The following is a 20,413-nucleotide window of genomic DNA, read 5'->3' as shown; positions in this document are numbered from 1 at the left end:
TTAGGAAATAGGTCTGTTCCTTCATCAGCCTCTGTCTGAAAACACCGGATTTCTTCTGGCCAGATCTCCGCAGACACTCCCATCTTCTCAGACAGTGGTCTCCAAAGTGGAGCGCACAGGACAATCCAAAGACAAGACAATCTCCAACATGGTACATGCACAAGTGGGGTGCAGGAAGAAGATACTTTTTGTACCATTAATAAACTCAATTTTAAAATATTTTTTTAAATATTATCACCTTCTATTCTTGTGTAGTTTTAAAATGCATGTAATATATTAGGAAAGGAGTAGATGTACGTAACTGATAAAGAAACAATTTTTGGGGCATACACTCAAATTTTTTAATGATACAGGTGTGCAATCAAAAGAAATTTGGAGACCACTGTTCTAAGAAAAGCAAGACCTTCAAAGACAGCTTTACACCTTCCATTTTTAAAGAAAACAGTAGTTCCTCCAGAACTCAAGTAATGACACGGAAGCGAGTGGGCTGACCCACGTCTGATGCTGCTAAGGTCAGCAGCTCCTCAGTGTCCTGGGCTACACTGGTGTCACTGAGGCCACCCCCAATCCATGGATCAGTGTCATCTTGGCACAAGATGGGGCAGCCCCTGGAAGGATCTGCCCTGGCCCACTGTACCCTGCAGGACAGGCAGCCTTAGGCAGCTCATCTCCAACTTTCCCTGTCAGTGTACCTACATCAGCTGGGAGCAAGACACTGAGGCTGCGCCCTTTGACCACACCGCTCATGTGCTCATCCTCCAAAATCCAACTGGTAGTGGTTTAAGAATCCTCCTGTACAAGGTATCTCCATGAGGGGACTCCATCCAGCTCTGGTCAACAAGCCCAAATTTACCAGCTAAAGGGCTTTGGCCCTTCTTTCAATTTCAACTTCTGCTTAAAAGCTGACTTCCAAATTCCTATGCAGAAATCCACATTAATGAAAGACCAAAAAACAAAACACCACCACACTATCAAAAAGATTAATAGCATCAATCTTTATTCCAAACAAGACAGGACTACAGGGCACCTGGAATCCTTCTGGTCGAATTTTATGGAACTCTTGGAAAAATGAGCACATTGACTTACTATTCAAACTATAACAAACAGGGATGCGATGATGGCACTGCTAAAGAGAAGGGTTTCTTCTAAACAAACTAAAAGTTAAGGTTTACAAGTTAACTTTCATTTCTGATGCTTAGCTTTATCTTCAGGTATTCTTGCTTAGCAACAAAAATAAGCCTGCTTTAGAACAGCAAGTAGGAATAAACGCAAGATGTGATCATACAAAGAAGCAATAGCTTAGTATGGCCTCATGCGGCTTGATGGGGGCGGTGCACGATTCGGAGGAGTAATCGCTATATCCAAGTAGTCTCCTATCTGGAATTTCTGAGACTGCAGTGTCATGGAATCATCTGTGCCCTTCCTGCCCGACATGGTACTGCCGATCTCCTTCACCCTGCATGCAGGAGAAAAGGCAAGGTAGTTATCAGAGGCAAATCTCTGTGTCCAAAACAGGAACTGTACCAGCTCACAACCACCTTCCCATGCCGGCATCTGCGCTATATTTAGCATTTAGCTATGTACACGAGATGCTGGTTTTTATCTCTCCAGTACCAGGTGCACCAAGCAAAACCACACTGAATCCTCTTTCTGATGGAGCAGAGTGCTGGGGAAACTTTGTACCATGTTAAGTGAAATACCAGAGGGAACCCCTTGTCCTCTTGCATACACACAGAACAAATCCCGGCAGATGGGAGAGCAGGATATACCCATTGCTTGCTGAGAAAGGTTAGCTAGCACAGTCTTGAAAGACAGATACCTGCAACAAGATCACTGCTAAAACCCAAATGCATTCTCAGATACAAGACCTACTACTCCTTGTACCACCAGACACAAAGCTCAATGTCAAGCTGTAGGTCCATGTTCTGGTTGGTTGCTGATAAAGCGACCAAGACCTTCAAGCACACAGGGTCATTGCTTTGGGAACATATCAACAATGATGGCCATCGAGCAAAATTTAGAGTTTGCAGTGGTGGCCATCTTGTTATCAAGAACTTTAGAAATCTTTGGGTTCTGAACTTTAAAATCAGTGTTGACTGCTCCAGTGCCTGAAGTTTTCTACTAACCCAGAGAAGAAACATCATTTACCTATATCCAGGCCTCTTGAGATCTGTAAAAACAATTGCAAAATTGAAGTGCGTGCCCTTCTTCCGTGCTTCTGGGTAGACTTCCTTCACTAAGCTGGTCAGCTCTTTCAGAGTTGCGTCCATCCTAGATTAAACAAAAAAACCAAAGCGGTTCATGTTCTCAAAAGCAACAATAAAAAAAGCTTCCCCAAACCAGCTTAAGATTAAATCAATATATTGCTGCAACTTAACCATACATTGCCTTGCTTTTGCATACTTCCCATTGATACCTGAAGATGAGTCAGATCTTACATTTCTGCTACAAATTGAGCCACTGATTTCACAACTGCATGGCATTCCAAACAATATGTTTTGGTCAAGCAACCAAGTGACAACAAGTTGCTCTAGTTATTGATTAAAACACCTTGGAGAATTCACCACTTACTGTACACTGGAGGCAACACGGTCCAGTGCCAACGCGGTTCCAGCTGTAGTAGCTTCTAGTTTACCATGATATAAGACAAGTCTCTTCACCTCTGTGTACGTTTCAACATCTGCTTTTCCATGTCTCCAAAAGTGTTACTATTTAAACAGAAGGGAACTTTTTTTCTGAAAATGCATTAATGCATTTATACAATGAATACTTCAAGTGTCTCCTCACCTAAGTTGGTATCTATGTTTAAAAACGCCTCTTGAATACTAGAGGAAATGTAAGAATAAACGAAAAAAAGGCATGAGTAGTTTTCCATTTTCATCAAGATTTCTATTTCTGCCCTTACAGGCAGCACTCCTTATCCAAGCTTTCAACCAGACCAGGACTAAAGCTCACTTCTAGAATTTCAAGAACAAAAGGACTCAATCATCACAACTAAAGCAGCTCTCATTATACAGAGTGTACACTCACTCCCAGCTTCACACAATCAAGGAGCAGTGTGTTGACAGACAATGCCCATTCTGACTTCTGCAGATGGCAAACAGCTCAGACACCATCAATGGCCTGGACTGAGTCCATAAATCTCATCAAGAAGTAAATTAGAACTGCATGCTTTTCTAGCCACAAAAATGCATTTATTCAACCATGTAACATACAAGTTATAACCATAGCAGACACCTTGAAAGAAAAATAAGATTTAAAAAGTAGCATAACTCACTTTCAAAAGCATTCTTCCAAATAATATAAACAAAGCCTAACATATTTGCAATGCAGACTAAAACAAGTTCTCCAAACTAAATTTCAAAGCAATACAAAGCAGCTCTCTGTTAGAGCACTGCTACCTGACCAGACAAAAAGAAACATTGTTATTCCACCCTCAAGAGGCTCTCACTTAAAACAAGCACACCATTCCCACAACAGCTCAAGCCTCCTGGGAGAACTACTGAAAAACAGGGCTGTTGCAACAAAATTTAAGCATGAGTTAAAGCAGAACCTCCGTGTTGCACAGACTAGTTGCGATAACCAAAGATACACCACAACACAAGCCTGTCGTTATGTGTATCACTAACTGGGCAACCCAACCGCAGTCAGTTCAGAGTGCAGCGATCGGCCCTCAGCTAAAGCTGCGCTGTCTCGGCGCAGCTGCCACGGCACAACCGCTGTATTTCCGTGGCAGCCGCCCCCACTAAAACTTCTCAGTGTTTCCTGCTGCCAACAAAGCCCATCGCAGCCCCCTGACAGCTGAGCACAGGACGGAGCACTCAAGCCGGACAAGCTCCCCGGCCCCGCTCGGAGCCGCCGCCCGCGGGCCCCGCTCGGCTCCGTGCCCCGGGCCGGCCGGAGCCCCGGGCCGCCGCGCACTCACCAGGTGTAGATCTGCAGCTCGCTGGAGGGCACGTTGCCGCGGGAGAACTCGTCCATGCGGTGGTGCCGCCCGTTGTTGGTAGTGAAGACGCGCAGCAGCAGCGGGCAGGTCTGCGGGGAGCCGGCGGTGAGGGGCCGTGCGCCATTCTCGCCCCCCCAACCCGAGGCCTCACGGCACCGCCGCGCCCTCCCCCCTCTCGGTGCCCGCCCCGCCGGGGAGCGGCGTAAGCAAACACACCCGGCACCACCCCACCCACCTTCTCCCGGTCGATCGGCTTCTCCGGCTCCTTCTTGATCTCCTCCTGTGTGACGCGCGACTCCACCGCCATCTTGCCCCACCGCGCACTCAACCGCCTGCCCCGGATGTCCCGCCGGGCGCCCGGGATCTCGCGAGAGGCGGGAGGGGGCGGGGCCGCCGCTGTGGGGCGGGCCCGGGCGCGCGCAGGCCCAGAGCGCGCGCGGCGCGGCGCGCGGGGGCAGCTGCTGGAGGGAGTCCAGTGCAGGGCAACCAAGATGATGAAGGGAGTGGAGCATCTCCCTTGTGAGAAAAGGCTGAGGGAGCTGGAGCTCTTTAGCTTGGAGAAGAAGAGACTGAGGGGTGGCCTCATTAATGTTTACAGATATATAAAGGGTGAGTGTCACGAAGATGGAGCCAGGCTCTTCTCGATGACAACCAATGATTAGACAAGGCGCAATGGGTACAGACTGGAACACAGGAGGTTCCACTTAAATATGAAAAGAAACTTCTTCTCAGTGAGGATGACAGAGCACTGGAATAGGCTGCCCAGGGGGTTGTGGAGTCTCCTACTCTGGAGACATTCAAAACCCGCCTGGACACCTTCCTGTGTAACCTCATCTGGGTGTTCCTGCTCCGGCGGGGCCATTGGACTGGATGATCTTTGGAGGTCCCTCCCAACCCCTGACATTCTGTGATCCTGCGGTTCTGTTCGCAGGAGAGGCAGTGGCAGCGGGCTGCCGCTGCGCGGGGCCCTAGGTCGGGGCCTGAGGGGAAGGGGTCAGGCGGGGGTTCCCGGAGTCCCGGCGGCTTGGCCCCGGAGCCCGCGCTCGCCTCGCCGCAACCCGCGGGAGCGGTGCATCCGTCCTGCTCCTGCGGGGCCGGGCAGCGCGGCCAAGGGCTGCCCTGGGCTAGTCTGGGGAGCCGGTGCCTGCCGGGACGCCGCGGGAGCCCGATCCATGGTAGCCGGGCCAGGAACGAGTGCCTGAGGGGACTTTGCGGGATTGTTCTAAAACCCGTGAACACCCGTGACAGACCCGCGGATCCGGACAGTGTTGTATCCTCAGGCTCTGGTGCGGCAGGGGTCAGGGTGCGCTGCGCTCCTTGTGCTGCTCAGCGTTGGGCTCGCCTGTTCTCTGCATCACTGCCCGTGTTCTCTTGTGCTTGGTGAAGCTTTCAATAAGCTGCTGATGTTGATGCCTCTTGGAAAGGCCACTTCTTTCTATATGGAGACAGACCTAAACGGATGTCTAATGTAGGTAAATAATATAATCGACCACTGTAACTAGCAGTAGATTAAAATAAATCAGAAGGGATTAAATCATATTTGGAATTTAGCTTCCCTTAATATTATGTTTAGGAAAGATGAAATGCCCATGTTTTCCGCTTATGGTCATGTTTTTCCAAGAATAGGATATTGTATTAGGTTAAATTTGATTCTGCAGTTACATCTTACAAAATAAGTAGGAGAGAAAGCTGTGTTTCTGATGTGATAACTTTTTAAATGTTGAGAGTGATTTGTTATACATATTAGAATGGGGCGGGAGGCAGGGGAAGTGGTTCATTTGTTTTCACAGAATTTACACTTACAATATTTCCTCAAATGCTGAGAATTTACTTCTCAATTTTAAAGTAAAACAACATTAACTTCCTCTGTAAAATGATGCAGAAATGTATGTGCTCGCAGGTGCAAAACAAGCAAATATCAGAGACTCACAGAAAGGCTGAGGCTGGAAGGGAGCTCTGGAGGAGCTGCTTCGTCCACCACCCTGCGCAAAGCAGGATCAGCAGGGGCCGGTTGCTCAGGGTCAGGTCTGTGTGAGTTCTGAGTGTGTCCAAGGATGGAGACCTCTCTGGGCAGCCTGCCCCAGTGCACAGTCATCCTCACGGTTTAAAAAACAAGCAAGTTGGTTTGTTTTTCTTCTTTATTTAAATTAAATTCCTGGTGTCTCAGTGCATGCCCATTGCCTTTTCTCCCCTCACTGGGCACCACTGAGAAGCTTGGCTCTGTCTTTATACCCTCCCGTCAGGTATTTATATGTGGTGATAGCATTCCCCTGAGCCATCTCCCAAGCCTGAACAGTCCCTGGCCTTATATGACAGATGCTCCCATCCCTTAACTGTCCCATTAAGCTATACTGGTTGCTGTATTATGATAGTATTCCCTATACTGCTCATATGGTTTTCTGCTGCTGCTTGCAGCAGAGAACAGCACGCAACTATGTGCCACCAAAGCTGTGTCTCGCGATCCCCATTCTGCAATGTACTTCTCTGAGCAAGGAGATTCAGGGTGAATTTACTTCTGTGCCAGGCTGCTTTCCCAAGTGTAAGTCAAGTGTCAGAGGGAAATAAATACAACAAATCCTGCACCATGAAAAAACATATTCTTGCTAAGATGTTATAACTCTGGAAGTAGCCGTGCTCTAGGGGTGGTGGTGTGGTTTGATTTCACGTTTCCAAACACCATAGTTACATGTTTCCAATGAATTATTTATTAAATATGTAGGAGAGAAAAACATTCTAAAAAAAATATTCACCTATGAGGTTTCTTTATATGTCATAAAGAAAACAAAGGGTTATGAGTCCATACTGTTAAAAAGGGGAAAAAAGCTCTTGCAGTTCACCTCCAATATAACCAACAGCATTTGGTTTAAAATGTTGATTTATGGCACACTTACTACAAGAAAAGAGAACCAACAACCTATTAGACTTCACCCTCAGATTTTATTAACTTCCTTTCATGGTAGCCTGAATAGTATTGTACAGGTCTACATTAAGTTATATCATCATTTTATTACCAAAGGGAATGACTCAACCTTGCCACCATTTGCAGGATTTGATTTTTTCAGGCAACGATGCAGTTTATTACACTGCTAAAATTAATTTTATCTGCCCTGGTAATACATGCTTTGGCTTAGTATGTGAACTGCCATTTCCAAAACAAAGGAATTATGTCTAGGATCAGGTATCGTAAAGAAACAGCTGTAACAAGTAAAACACAGTTCTGCTATGAATCTAAGTAGTTCCTTCTGCTGTAGCTTTTCAAGTGCTTTATTTATGTGAAAAATGACCTAGTGTGCTTGAGTTTTAAGTAAGTTCAAGCATGACTTTATTTATTATCCATGTACTGTATTAACATTCACAATTTATTTTCAGTCCAAAATCTTAGATTCTTACGTTACATTTTTATAAGAGAAATTTGGAAATTATTTGGAGATGAAAATGCAATTATGTGATCTGTAATCTGGAAAGTGGGATGCAGGTTTTACTGGAGACGGTGGTGTCTGGTTAAACAAGGCATAACACAGCAAACTGGATTCCCACTGGTTTAGGCTGAGGTCCCGTGTGTACCTGAGCTGGTCTAACAGCTCGCCCTTGCCAAAGGAGGGGGGCTTAGTACCTCACTGCCTGTCCTTGCTCTCAGTCATGTGAGGGCTTTCTCCCTCCCTTCTCCCAGGTGTGGCCCTCACTAGATGCCTCTGAGAATAGCTTAAATTACCTAATTTAAGATAAAACTATCCAGTTGATGGCTGGTTTTCTGTCAGTTTGTTGCATTTGACACTTTTTAATCTGATTCCATGATTGCTAGGCCTGGTGCAAGGTGAGCGGTGAGAATGTGCGCCCAGGAGTAGCTGGGAGACAAGGGAGAGAATAGGGATGGAACAGGGTCTGTCCCTTCGGCAGCGGTGAGATGGTTGATGGCCTCACCCTCTCTTCACTTTTTCTTAGGGTTTTGGGGGTGATGGGTCCCCTCTGCTTGTCGGGGACGCTGCATTCTGTGCAAACAGTGTATAGTTTTGTAGAGTGTATGAACACATATATACAGCATGTGCTATAGAGAAAAAGAGAGCTCCTCACTGAGGCAGCGAGGCAGAGTAAGGCTCTATGAACAAGCCTTGAGCCTTTATTGTTGTAAAGCAGATACCCAAAATATGAATCAAAAATTTTCAGATAGGAGTGCCTGTGGAGAACTGAGACAAGTGGTTTCAGAAGCATGAGCTGCCTCTAAGAATTGTTAACACACATTCCTATTTAAGTGGTTATTTAAATAGCGAACTTTTGATTGTCTATTGGAGCATCTAGGAAAGGTATGAATGAGACTGCATGCTGGTGCCATTAGGATATGGGACTTGGCGAAGCTGCCACAACCATTTAGAGAAGAGCACTGTGGGTTGAGTAGCCTGCTGGCCTATGGAACACTTGCCATAAGTTAATTGTGATTAAAGGGAAAAACAAAAGGAACAGTTGATATCGTATGACTTAAAACTCTCTTGGCAGAACAGAGAAGACAACTGTAAATAAGAAATCGCCTTGGCGAGATACAGAAAGGAATGGCACAACTGGGCCTGGGGTACCAACCACTGAGGTAAACCTCCAGGGAACTAGAAAAATTGTAACGGATGCCTAGAACAAGGAACTCTGAACATTTCAGAGCTGTGAGTATACTGAATCTCAGTTCAGAGAAGCTGAATTATCCTCACCCTTTGCAGCATGCTGTTTTCAGGTTCCCAAGGCTCCAAGGACTCGTGGCCTACAGACTGCATTTATGAACTCTTCTTCACTAGGACTACACACCGCTCCTTAATTTTGCATGGTGGTATGTGTATTCAATAAAGCTGGTTCGGTAGAGGACTTGGTCTTTATCTTGATTGTGGAAGGTTCAACCACCCTGTTCTGGCAACAGCACAATTATCTCTCAAACATCTTTACAATCAGCCTAGTGACCAAAGTCTCAAATTGGATGGAGCTGCTACTGCAAACAGGCTTTAACTGGTGGTGTAACAACACCATCGCATTTTTTTTTTGCAAATACAGTTGCTGGTATTTCCTACATTTTGTGTCACAGATCTGTTTTATGTTCCTAATGCTTCATTTGCAGTAGATTTCATTATAGCTTTTTAATTTCCTGTATTTTGTACCAAAGTTAGTGTAGATTTCAAGAAGCCTGTAGTGCTGCCAGAAAATTAAGACTCTTTTCCTTTAAGCTTCAGTTTTCGTTCATTGTCTATTTTGAATTGAGACAATTTGGGCTCACAAACGCACCATAACTGTTTGGCTTCTGTGGTCCTGTTCAACTTGCAGGTGAAGGAGTCAGTGTGGGAAAGGCCAGCAGGAGCCAGCTGTTAAATCTGCTGTGTGTAAAATGACTCTGTCACTGTATATGTAAAGCACATGGAGACCCTGAGGCAGTATCCTAATTCAGGAGCACCAGGACTTGACTGCTCAGGTGCAATCTGTACTTGTATATAGATTACGTTTATGTTTTCTTTTTCTCTGAAGTCATCAGAAGAACCACAAGTTAATAAAAATGCTGTGAAGATGATTTTTTATTATACAATATTTCAAAATTGTTATTTGACTGCTAATGTGGCAGTAGCAGTGATCCATCTGCACGGCCTTGCGCACGCTCCAGGACCCGGGCACCGTTGGCAAGGCAGAGCCACTGGTGTGTCTCATGAACAAGCTGCCTCACACTTACTGGTGTAAGACCTTATTTAAAGTTGCCTGTGATGTTCCCAAACATTAGACTTCTGCTGTTCGCTTGGAACTGTTCCACATCAGGTATTTCCTGAAAGAGCATCCTCAGGATTCTTTCTTTTCAGTTTCAGAAAACAATGTTTCCAAGAATAATATGTTGGGTAGATGGGTCTCATCACTCATATTTGTATTATTTTTTAATTCATTTTAAATACCTACAGCAGTTTGTCTGAAAACCAGCAGCATCCACACACTTTTGAGAAAGAAGCACAATTTGGCAGAGATGCTTACTCCTGTGTCAGAAATTTTCTCATAAAGCAAACATATTTGACTCACCTATAACCTTTTTTAAAAAACTGTGATTTATCTGTAGTCATCTGAGACAAACTAATATTGGGCAGCTAAGTTGCATCTGATGCATGTGGGAGTGTGAGGGATTCGGGAGGACGCCTGAAGTGCCCCTGTGCTCTGCGACAGGCCTGGGCACAGGAACTGGAAACAGTGGGGCACTTTCTTTTTGCCCTTAGGGCGCTGCTGCCTGCAGCGGGCACCGATTCGGGACATGGGATGTGACCCTGCTTGCATCACAGGATCACAGAATGTCAGGGATTGGAAGGGACCTTGAAAGATCATCCAGTCCAATCCCCCTGCCGGAGCAGGAACACCCAGATGAGGTTACATAGGAAGGTGTCCAGGCGGGTTTTGAATGTCTCCAGAGAAGGAGACTCCACAACCCCCCTGGGCAGCCTGTTCCAGTGCTCTGTCACCCTCACTGAAAAGAAGTTTCTTTTCATATTTAAGTGGAACCTCTTGTGTTCCAGTTTGTATCCCCTGAGCCGTGTGAGGAGGGAGCCGGAGGGCAGCTTCACAGCACTTCACGCTGACCCCGTGCAAAACTGTTTGCAACTTAAATCAACAGGAGAGCATGTGTTATGCAAGAGAGGTCTAGCAATACTTGTAACAACTGCTTGAGTTTCACCTGGAAGAGACCAGAACAAACTGGAACTGCTTGTTGTCAGCAGAGGAAGACAGAGTTCAAGTTTCAAGTTAAGGTGAGTCCTGGTCTGTCATGTAGAGTTATTTTCTTCTCTATACAAATACACATGAAGGTGTGATGATGAGATGTACTAAATATTCTATTGATTTTTCCTGTAGGGGTAATAGACTTGGTTACAAAATATAAAATTAAGGAAGAAACATTGCCAGAATCTAAACCTGGATTTCATTAAAACATGTTATCATTTCTCTATAAAATACATCTGCTACAATGTTCCAGAAATTTTAGACACACAATAGAGTAATAAACTGCTTTTATAACTTGGGTAATACTCTACCATAGATTCATGATTTCCCCCCTACTGTTTGTATTAAATTACCTCAGTACAGAAACTTTCATACACTGTAAGGAAGGAATAACTGGGTTGTCATTGCAGTAAGTGGAAATTTTTAAAATTGTGTATGAAATGTGTTTTCTAGAGAGGACAACTAACATTAGAAGTTTGTCAGCCTGTAATTCACCGCAAATAGTTAGGTTGGCAGCCTGGGCCCCTGCCGACGCTCCCGTGTAGCTCTGTTTCCTGATTTTCCTTCACTTGGGGCAGCTCCACTGCTGACAGCAGCAGTAGGGAACCTGCTGTGAAGGTCACTTCCATCACTGGTGCTTTTCCCAGCTGTGGGTGTTGCTGCTGCCCATTGAGCTAACCAGTTTGCCCTGGGAACACTGGGCCTGCCTGACCTGCTCCCAGGGCACCAGCACTGTCCTCCAAATGCCCTGTGTGGCAAAGCCAGCCTGTCCCCTTGCTCCATTATCATCTGAAAGAGATGTCCTTAATATCACCTTCCACGTTTCCTGTGCAGACAAATCCCTTCCCTGGCTGTTTCCGGCAGTAATGTGATCCCAGCCTTGAACACAACACAAAAGTCTGAGAAGGAGGTGTCTCCTTTGGATACTGCTCGTGTGTTGGTGGGAACATTTCCACGGAGAAGTATTAACAGATTAGGTTGATGGTTATTTCAGCATCATCTCACAAATATCTGTTCTTTTCCTTTCCTGTGGAAGAATAATATCAAACAACTCAAGCTTTTTCTCCTAAGGCAGAAAATTCCAAGAGATGTGACTGAGTATACTGAAGTACATATATTTTATATGCAGCTCCCTGACTATGCTGCCATACATTTCTAGAACTTTCCAGTCCATGGCAGCAACAGTTCCTGTCGAAAATAGAAGATGAGTAAAGATGGATCCTGCACACCCAGAACAGATATTCACCTCTCTGTTTTCTGCTCCAGGATGATGGGACAGGATGCCATCCAGAGCGACCTGGACAAGGTCAAGAAGTGGGCCCCTGTGAAGCTCATGAGGTTCAACAAGACCAAGTACAAGGTCCTGCACCTGGGCTGGGGCAACCCTCATGTTAATACAGGGTGGGGGATGAAGGGATTGAGAGCAGCCCTGTGGAGAAGGACTCGGAGATACTGGTGAATGAAAGATTGGACATCAGCTGGCAATGTGCCCTTGCAGCCCAGAAGGCCAATTGTATCTTGGGCTGCATCAAAAGCAGCGTGGGCAGCAGGTCAAGGGAGCTGATTCTGCCCCTCTGCTCTGGTGAGACCCCACCTGGAGTCCTGTGTCCAGCTCTGGAGCCTCAGTACAGGAAAGACATGGACCTGTTGGAGAGGGGCCAGAGGAGACACAAAAATGATCAGAGGGCTGGAACAGCTCTGTTGTGAGGACAGGCTGAAAGAGATGGGTTGTTCAGCCTGGAGAAGAGAAGGCTCCATGGAGACCTCATTGTGGCTTTTCAGTACTTAAAAGGGGCCTATAAAAAAGATGAGGCCAGACTTTTTAGCAGGGCCTGTTATGACAGGACAAGGGGTAATGGTTTTAAACTAAAGGAGGGGAGATTCAGGCCAGATATGAGGAAGGAATTTTTTATTATGAGGGTCATGAAACATTGGCCCAAGTTGCCCAGAGATGTGGTAGATGCCCCATCCCTGGAGACATGCAAGGCCAGGCTGGACGGGGCTCTGAGCAACCTGATCTAGTTAAAGATGTCCCTGCTCATTGCAGGGGGTTGGACTGGATGAGCTTTCAAGGTCCCTTCCAACCCAAACCATTCTATGATTTTATGAGTCTATGATGGGTCTTAACACAATGAATTTCCTTATGTCTGTGACATTTCACTGCAATTCTTTAATGACAACAGAGCTGTTGATAAATAAAATCTCATGTCAGTCACAGCAAGAATCATGTTTTATTTGGTTTTCTTCTGGGGCTCACAGAGTCCCACAGAAGGGTTATAAGCACTGCCATATCCTTCATAACAAAGGCTGATGTCGTGTAAGCTATTACATGTGTCCTGCCTTCAGAAGCACCCTCATAAAGGGTTGAGCAAAACTCACTCAAAATAAGTAGTTCCATGTGGCAAGCCTTGTCAAGCGCAAAGCAAAGCCTCAGCACTTCAAGACATATTCTGGGGCTCAACATGCAGGTCAGAAAACACAGTTCTGTAGGGCTTTTTTTTTTTTTCCTGAGTGGCCACTTAAAACCAAAATGTTCTGGCTGCAAGAAATTACCTGCAGCATTTTGAATAGTGCAATATAAACCCAAATTCTTTTCTGAATCATGTCATGTGTATTGCAGTGTCAATTAACTCAATGTTTTCTAAATAAAGGAAATGTCCATCACTGGGAATTTACGATATGTGAAGTTTGAGCCCAGAAAGAATTCTGACAGCTTGGTTAGGGTAAGCTCCTCAGAGACACAGTGGTTAGTGGAAACACTGACATAATCTTAACGATAGCGGTGGGAATAATGCCAGTAATGTAGGCATAATGTAAGGTAGAATCACTTTGGCTCCCCAGATCACAATAGCTTAGAGAGAAAAGTTGATAGAAAATTTGTGCATGCCTATTCCTCTGACCAAGAAAGGATAGTCTCTGTATGTACTGGTGACTATTGTTATCAGCTGCGTTATATTCCATTTTGCACATGGCAAAAGGTGCTGGGAAAATTTGAAGGCCATTTTGTCGCAAATTGATGAAGTCTTCCTGCAGAGCAGTGGAGACACATTGGGATTATAGATGAGCGATCGTAAGGGTATAGATGGAGACGCACCCTGCAGCCAGGGTGCTAGAGGGAAGAAGTCACTGCAATTACATTTCTTGCTGTTCCTTCCTGTCAGCTCTCTTGGCAGAGCTGACCATGAGGAGCTCTCCACAGATTTCTTACAATGAACCAGGTTAACAAAGACTCTGTACTTAAATTGTTCACAATAATCTCATTGCCCTTGCCTGGAACAGGCAAGGAAGGGTTCTCACGAGTAGCTCTTCTGGCCCATCGGTGGACCAGAGGGGATGGTGATAGCGGGCGTCCTCCTGCAGTGGTTCAGCTGGAGTCAGAAAATGACATCTGCCCATAGCCTGGTGCTTTCAAATGGCAAGCTGTGGGATGTGACGTGTTACGTGACAGCATGACAGACTGTGACATTTCGGATTGCTGTGAGCCATGCTCTTTTTTTGTGTTCATAAGATGTGTAAGAAAGTGCAGCACTCAAAAAAAAATAAATAAGTGTCTCACAGAATTGCTGAGAGGAAACTCTTGCAAATGAAGAAAGTGAAAGCAAAGAAACAAACTATTTAAAAAGAAGTGGATTTGAAAAAAAAAAGACCTTAGGTTGACACCACTTCACAGTCAGCTTATGTTAGAAAGCTAAGAATAATTCAGATTAATTTCTAGAAAACTTCAAGGCATAGAAGAGCAAGAAAAAGGCTCTTAGATTAGATTTGTTCAAGATGAAGCAAGATTAAATATGCTCTGGTGTTTTATTTGGGCTTGAGGAATGCAAAGGCATAATAATTACCAGCTGATACACCAATTTAACACAGTTGTTCTGATTTTTAAAAGACCATTATCACTTAATGTTACCTTTAAAAAAGAAATCTCAGATTCTTCAATGAAACAGAGACATATGAAAGGAGGTGAAACTCTCAAATACAGAAACTGCAAAAATTCTATTACTGGAGGTGTGGATAGATTCCCTGCCTGTTAGAGATGAACAATTAGCTAAGCATGATGTTTTGAAAATACAGAAATGAAATGTTAAGAACATGGGCCACAGTTACTGCTGAACTCTTAACATACAAATTCTAATGTATGAGCCAGACCTTAAAGATGCCGTTGAAGTAGAGCAGTCTGGCTGCTGATCACTTCTTTCTGGCTTGGGTCTGGCCTCACTCAAGCCAAGGTGGAGCTCCTGCTCTAATGTGCTTCAGCCAGTAGCATGAAGGAGGTGCAGAAAGGATTTTTGCCAAGACCAAAGATGAAATGATACGCTGCAGAAGTTGTTAACTGATTTCTGACTAGAAAGCATGAAGACTTGTCAGAATGAGAGATTCATGAGTGTTCTTCCATCTTGGGCTGCAAACAAAGTGGGAAGATCTATCTGTTAACATAGCTTGTAGTTCTTTTAACTATGGCCAGCAGATACAAATGATTTGGTGTACAAGGACATTAAACATCTTTCATGATTTTATGTTTAGATGGCAGATGAAATCTTTGGCCTGTCATGGAGAAGTTCTTGTTACATTTGCACCCAGGGATGCCTGGATTTGGATGAACACTTTTTCATCCCACATTCTTTGAGTGCTTTTTCTAAAGCTGGTAATTTTTGGTGGTGGAAGGCCACCGAGACTGGGCTGTGCACCTGCTTTTGGGGGCACTGAACGTCATCCTCCTGCAGCTCTCTGCATGGTGTGGGCTGTAGAGCTCCTTTAGCTCTGCGCACACTGGATGCTGACAACTGACCTGCAGGAGATTTTACAGTTTCTTCAGGCTGCTTGAACAAGTCCTGTTGTCTTGCTGGGACATCAATCCCATAACCTGGCCATCAGGATCAGGGTTGTGAGTGGCTTTATCAGAGATTAGCTGGCAGAGATAATTGATAGTAAAAGGCACTTGAAAGCAGCTGGTCCCTGGTAGGTTTAAAAAATGTCAGGTACAAGAGTTATTGGTCCTGCCTGTGCGTCGCTGACGGAGCATAAGCCAGGCTGTGGGGACACTGCTGAAATGTGGGAAATTACACTTCTGTTCACACTGTTTCCGGGCCCGGCCAGGAGCGAAGCCAAAGCTACGACAAACAGCAATGCAGGCTTTTACTAATACCACGGCTTTTAAAAGATGACTCCCACAAAAGATGAATCCTGCTTTCCTGACTACAACAATGTATATTTAACCCCAAACTACCATTTTTACTTCAAACCGCAAACAAGCCCTCTGATTTTTGGGGAGGAGCATGCAGAAACCAGGCTCTCTGCTTGATGGATGTGTGAAAGACCTTGGCTAGCTGGAGCGCCAGAGCAGAAGAGGGGTGAGACGGACACGGCACAGGAACGTGGCGGTGGCAGGTCCCGGGGAGCGTGCTGAGTGCCACTGAGGCACGGTCCTGTCCTGCCACACCAGCATCGCCACGGGGAACAAGCTGGGACGTTAAACTCCCCTCACTCAATAGGCTGCTCACTTCCTGCACTGTCCGCATTCAAATAAACAACGTTTCCCCCCTGAGATTATTTTGCATTTCTCTGAGGGGTTCTTAAAGTATACGTGACACAAAGCACAAATGAAAAACTGCTGGAATTTGATCCTGCGGAGGGTAAGGTAACAATATGAAGGATATGAGGCAAGGTACCATTTCATTGTGCTTTACTAGAGCTTGTGCTTTACATCTCATCGCTTTCAAGGCCTCTGCTGTCAGTATTTCCTTCTTCTAAGAATAGAGCTTAAAGGTATTTAAAGAATTCTAGTTGTTGTGCAATTAATAGCGTAACACTTCATTGGGAGTAAAAAAGATTTGCTTGTTTTGAGCAGTAACAGTATTTTGCATGTAAAAAGGGGGAATAGGGAATGTTTAATTGCTAGCACTTTTCCTTACAGAGGGATGAATCACTTACATTCTTGGCAACTAAGCTCAAATTCACAAGAATGCTCAGTTTGATCAACTTCCTTCAAAACACTAAGCTCAAAGTAAAGAGGAAAAAAGAGCGAAAGAAACTTGGACAAGCTTAGACGCGGAAGACATTACAAGATGGACATCCAAGCAGGAAGACAATAAATCTAGTGTACAAACTGTTTTGCTCAGAGCAAGTTGCTGACTTGCTGTTACAGTAGGGTCCAGTCTAAATTAAGAGAATACTCGAAAGGAGGAAAAAAGCAACGAGGAAAAGAGCCGGAGAAAAGAAAGAAAACCCTGATGATCTGGCAGACATGGCTGATGTTGTGCCAAATATCAGTTTATTTGCTAATAAAACAATGTGGATTTTCAAGAAAAAATACCACTCTTCCCTTCAGAACGGAAAATTGTGCTGAGAAACAAAATATAAGAATACAGTTAATTTAGGTGTGAGGAAAATGCCCGTGTTCAGGCTGTGACAAAGGTTGAGTGAGGGTCATGGGGGTCTTCTCTAGCAGCAGTGCGGTGTGAACCAGGCCATCCCCTGGCTGCTTCTCTCTGCCTGTGCAGTAGCCCACACTGAAGAAGGGGTTGCATTGAAAATGGTCACTTTTGGTTTTATTTAGGTGGATTCACCAAACAGCCATTCATGCCACTGTGTGACATACCCAAGTAGCAGCGGAGAGGATGACAAGGAGAGGGGAACATGGCAAAGGGGAATGAAATGATGAAGCTGGATGAGCATCTCTGCTGCTGTGCCACCTTGGCCATGGTCTTCAGCACAGTACCGGTCTAAGGCATCTGTGGCTCTGCCACTCACTTCTGCTCAGGGACAGTCAAATGACAGCTTCAGTCAGACCAGCACAGCTGCTTGTTGGCTGAAATAAGAAACAAAACCAAACAAAACCAAGCAAAACCCAAAACATTATTTAGTGTGGAATTTCCCTTTTTCTAGGCCAGGTTCTAGGTTACCCTGTGGTCATGCAAACAGCTGTGCCTGGGTGTGAAAGCATGACTGTGAGGAGTGGTGGAAGACAGGGAGGGAAGTACTGGTCCTCAAAATTACGTGTTCCTTCTGTGTATCTCACTTGGTACCTTCCAATTTCCCCTGTCTCTTCACCCAAGTGCTCTGCCACCCCACACCTGCCTGAGAGCTGCAGCAGGGCACAGGGCAGCACCTCGGAATGCTTAAGATAAGGGTGAGTATTTCTGTCCAGCGTGTCCCCCCAAAATATATCTCCACTTAGTGAGCCTAATAAGGGGGAAAAATAATAATTGGAGAAGAATGAGAAGGCAGAGACCCAGGAGGACTGGGCCAGGCCACAAAAGACAAGTGTGACCTGAAGCACAACCCAAGATACTGCAGCAATGTCGGTGTCTAATACCCTGAGCATCACACAGTTGGTGATGTGTTTCTTCAGGATCATAGTTTCAGCGTGTTGCCTGCTTCTGTCATGCTCTGCAGTGCCCATGCAGTAAATCCAGCACTCCCTTTCTGATTCTGTAATCAGAGATGTTGGTTGTATGGGGTAAATCCAAAACTTTTGGGACACTGAATTTATTGTGTATTCACCAAGCGACTGCATCGCATCCATAGAATAAAATCAGTGCTTCCTGGTCTGGTTTCCTGTACATACATTGTGCAATAGGTCAGCACAGGTCCTGGGGATACGTCCAGTTTTTTTCACAAGTTCAGCCTTCCTATGTAAGCTACAGGACAGACAATCCTCAAAAACCGTGCAGGCAACTTTTCTGGGCAGAAAAAGAAAACACCTAGCAAACCTGGACACAGGGTAGCCTCAAGTCAGAGACTTCAACATGACATGAAACACTGGACCAAGCTGCCAAGGAGAAATGTGTGGAGCCTTTGCACTGGAGTTTTTAAGACTAGACAAAAATCTGCCATAGCAAAGAGGGACAGCCTGAACTAGATCCTTCCCAGCCTTACATTCCTGTGATTCCCTGTGAGGAAGGGCTGGTTTGACTCTCCACAGCATGAAGAATGGCAAGCACAGTCTGTTCTCTGCTCTGCAACCTGCTCTCTCTTTCTCCAGTCTCTCAGTGGGTCCAGCACAAAACCCGGGATGGACACAACTCTCAGCCCAACAGGGTTGGGCGCTGAGAAAAGGGAGATTTACATGCAATGAGTCTGTGTTTTCATGCATGAGAGAAAGTGTGGTGTTCACTCATAGTAATGCGGAGCAAGACGGAAATGCGATGAAGTTTTTTTCGGGATTAAAATAAGCAGAACAAGAAGCAGTTGTTGTTTTGGGGAAAAGGAAAGCAGTTCCTGTCAAAACATTTCACCGACTTGGCAAAAATGCCAGGCTGGCCCTGCCTGCAGCATACATGGACTTCAAAGGGCTTATCTTGCATAAGGATTAGCAGGAGCCAGATCACTGCTTCCTACATGTATTCAGCTGAGGTTAACTGATAATGTAAGGCTGTAGCTGAAGGGTGTGTTTTCCTTCTGATGCCAGCCAAGTTGCTGACACCTCTGCCTGCAGGTCTGTGGGATCAGTCTTGCTTTAGCTGCTTACACCCAGAGGGAGCCCAGCTGTGACCCAGCACCCAGAGGAGTGGGTCACTCTCTCACAACCGGTCGCTTCAGGGGTGCTGCTCCACAACAGGAATGCTACAAACCCAATGGTCAGACCCCCGTTCTAGCAGTGAGACGGACGCTCAGGAGGGGTGTGTGGCTGTCAAACAGGATGCAGGCTGAATAACCCTCCATTCCTGAAGAGGGTGGTCCTCGAAGGTCAGGGCTGCCTTCAATGGTGTGGCAGTGCAAGAGGAAACTGCCTCAGAGGGTGCTTTCATAATGCTCGGACTATGAATAAATTCAGCCTGTTGTACTCTGCGTTCCCAAGTGTTAGTCATAAAAAATGTGAATAGGAGAATAAGGTTAGGAAAAGAACAATTCTCAGCTGAACTTTCATTACAGGATGAATAGGGGTCCTCCTCCCCCCACTCAGCTTTGTTTTCAAACAAAGGGTTTTGTGTCCCATGTGGGAGTTCCCTTTGCTGCCTGGGATGAACATGTGGATGTAGGTGATACAAACCTAGTAGGGCCCAGCTCACAAAATCACATAATACCTGAGGTATTATCAAGCAGGTTGCTCAGGACAATGTCCAGTCAGATTTTGCACATCTCCATGAATAGAGACTCCACAGCCTCTCCAGGTGATCTGTTCCAGCTCTGAACAGATACGCAATGACCAGAGACCTGATGTCACTACAGATCGTTCTGGCACTTTTTTGCCTTCATGGTAAATTATTCAGTAAAAGTACAACCTTAATAAGTGTATTTGATATTCACTCACTGACTGGTCCTGGTGTGGATGGGTATGTGGGCTAAGGCTAATCCCATTGCTTAATTATGAAAAATAGGCAGTCAAAGAGATGGTTGGGTGCTATATGGGATTAACACGCTGTGGCCCCATGGGAACACTCCTGGTTCAGGACAGCAGCAAACATTATCCCAGCCAATGCTGTGTTAATTTAGTGGAAGGAGGTCCAAGGACCTGTGAACCTGTCTCAACAATAAATCTGGAAAAACAATGGAGATTTTTCATCCTTTAAGACACAAAGAGTTTTCTGGGAATATTTGTCCCTTAAGCTTCAGAGAGTAGGGACAGACAGGGTTGTGCTTTCTGATCCCCTGCTTCTGAGCCAGCACTTTACCCTGACCATCACTGTTACCAGGGCATCTTAGTTCTGGTAGGAGATCTTATCTGAAATCTTAATTGATGCACATTTAGTTTGTCCAAGTCAGTTTTATATTGCTCAAGCTAAAGTCACTGAAATGTTTTAATTAACGAGCAAACAC

General features: G+C 45.3%; 1 protein-coding gene across 1 annotated transcript; it reads right to left on the bottom strand.

The window, feature by feature from the left end:
- Positions 1-976: 976 nt before the first annotated feature.
- On the bottom strand, positions 977-4,317 carry SAP18 (Sin3A associated protein 18). Its single transcript, XM_065830975.2, has 4 exons — positions 4,182-4,317; positions 3,926-4,035; positions 2,149-2,271; positions 977-1,456 (listed from the first exon to the last, which is right to left on the bottom strand). Exons 1-4 carry the CDS (start codon positions 4,251-4,253, stop codon positions 1,300-1,302), a joined length of 462 nt encoding a protein of 153 aa, XP_065687047.1. The 5' UTR covers positions 4,254-4,317; the 3' UTR covers positions 977-1,299.
- Positions 4,318-20,413: the final 16,096 nt, after the last annotated feature.

The sequence above is a fragment of the Patagioenas fasciata genome, chromosome 1 (assembly GCF_037038585.1).
Source record: "Patagioenas fasciata isolate bPatFas1 chromosome 1, bPatFas1.hap1, whole genome shotgun sequence".
Taxonomy (NCBI): domain Eukaryota; kingdom Metazoa; phylum Chordata; class Aves; order Columbiformes; family Columbidae; genus Patagioenas; species Patagioenas fasciata.
This window is presented reverse-complemented; position numbering and strand designations above follow the sequence as displayed.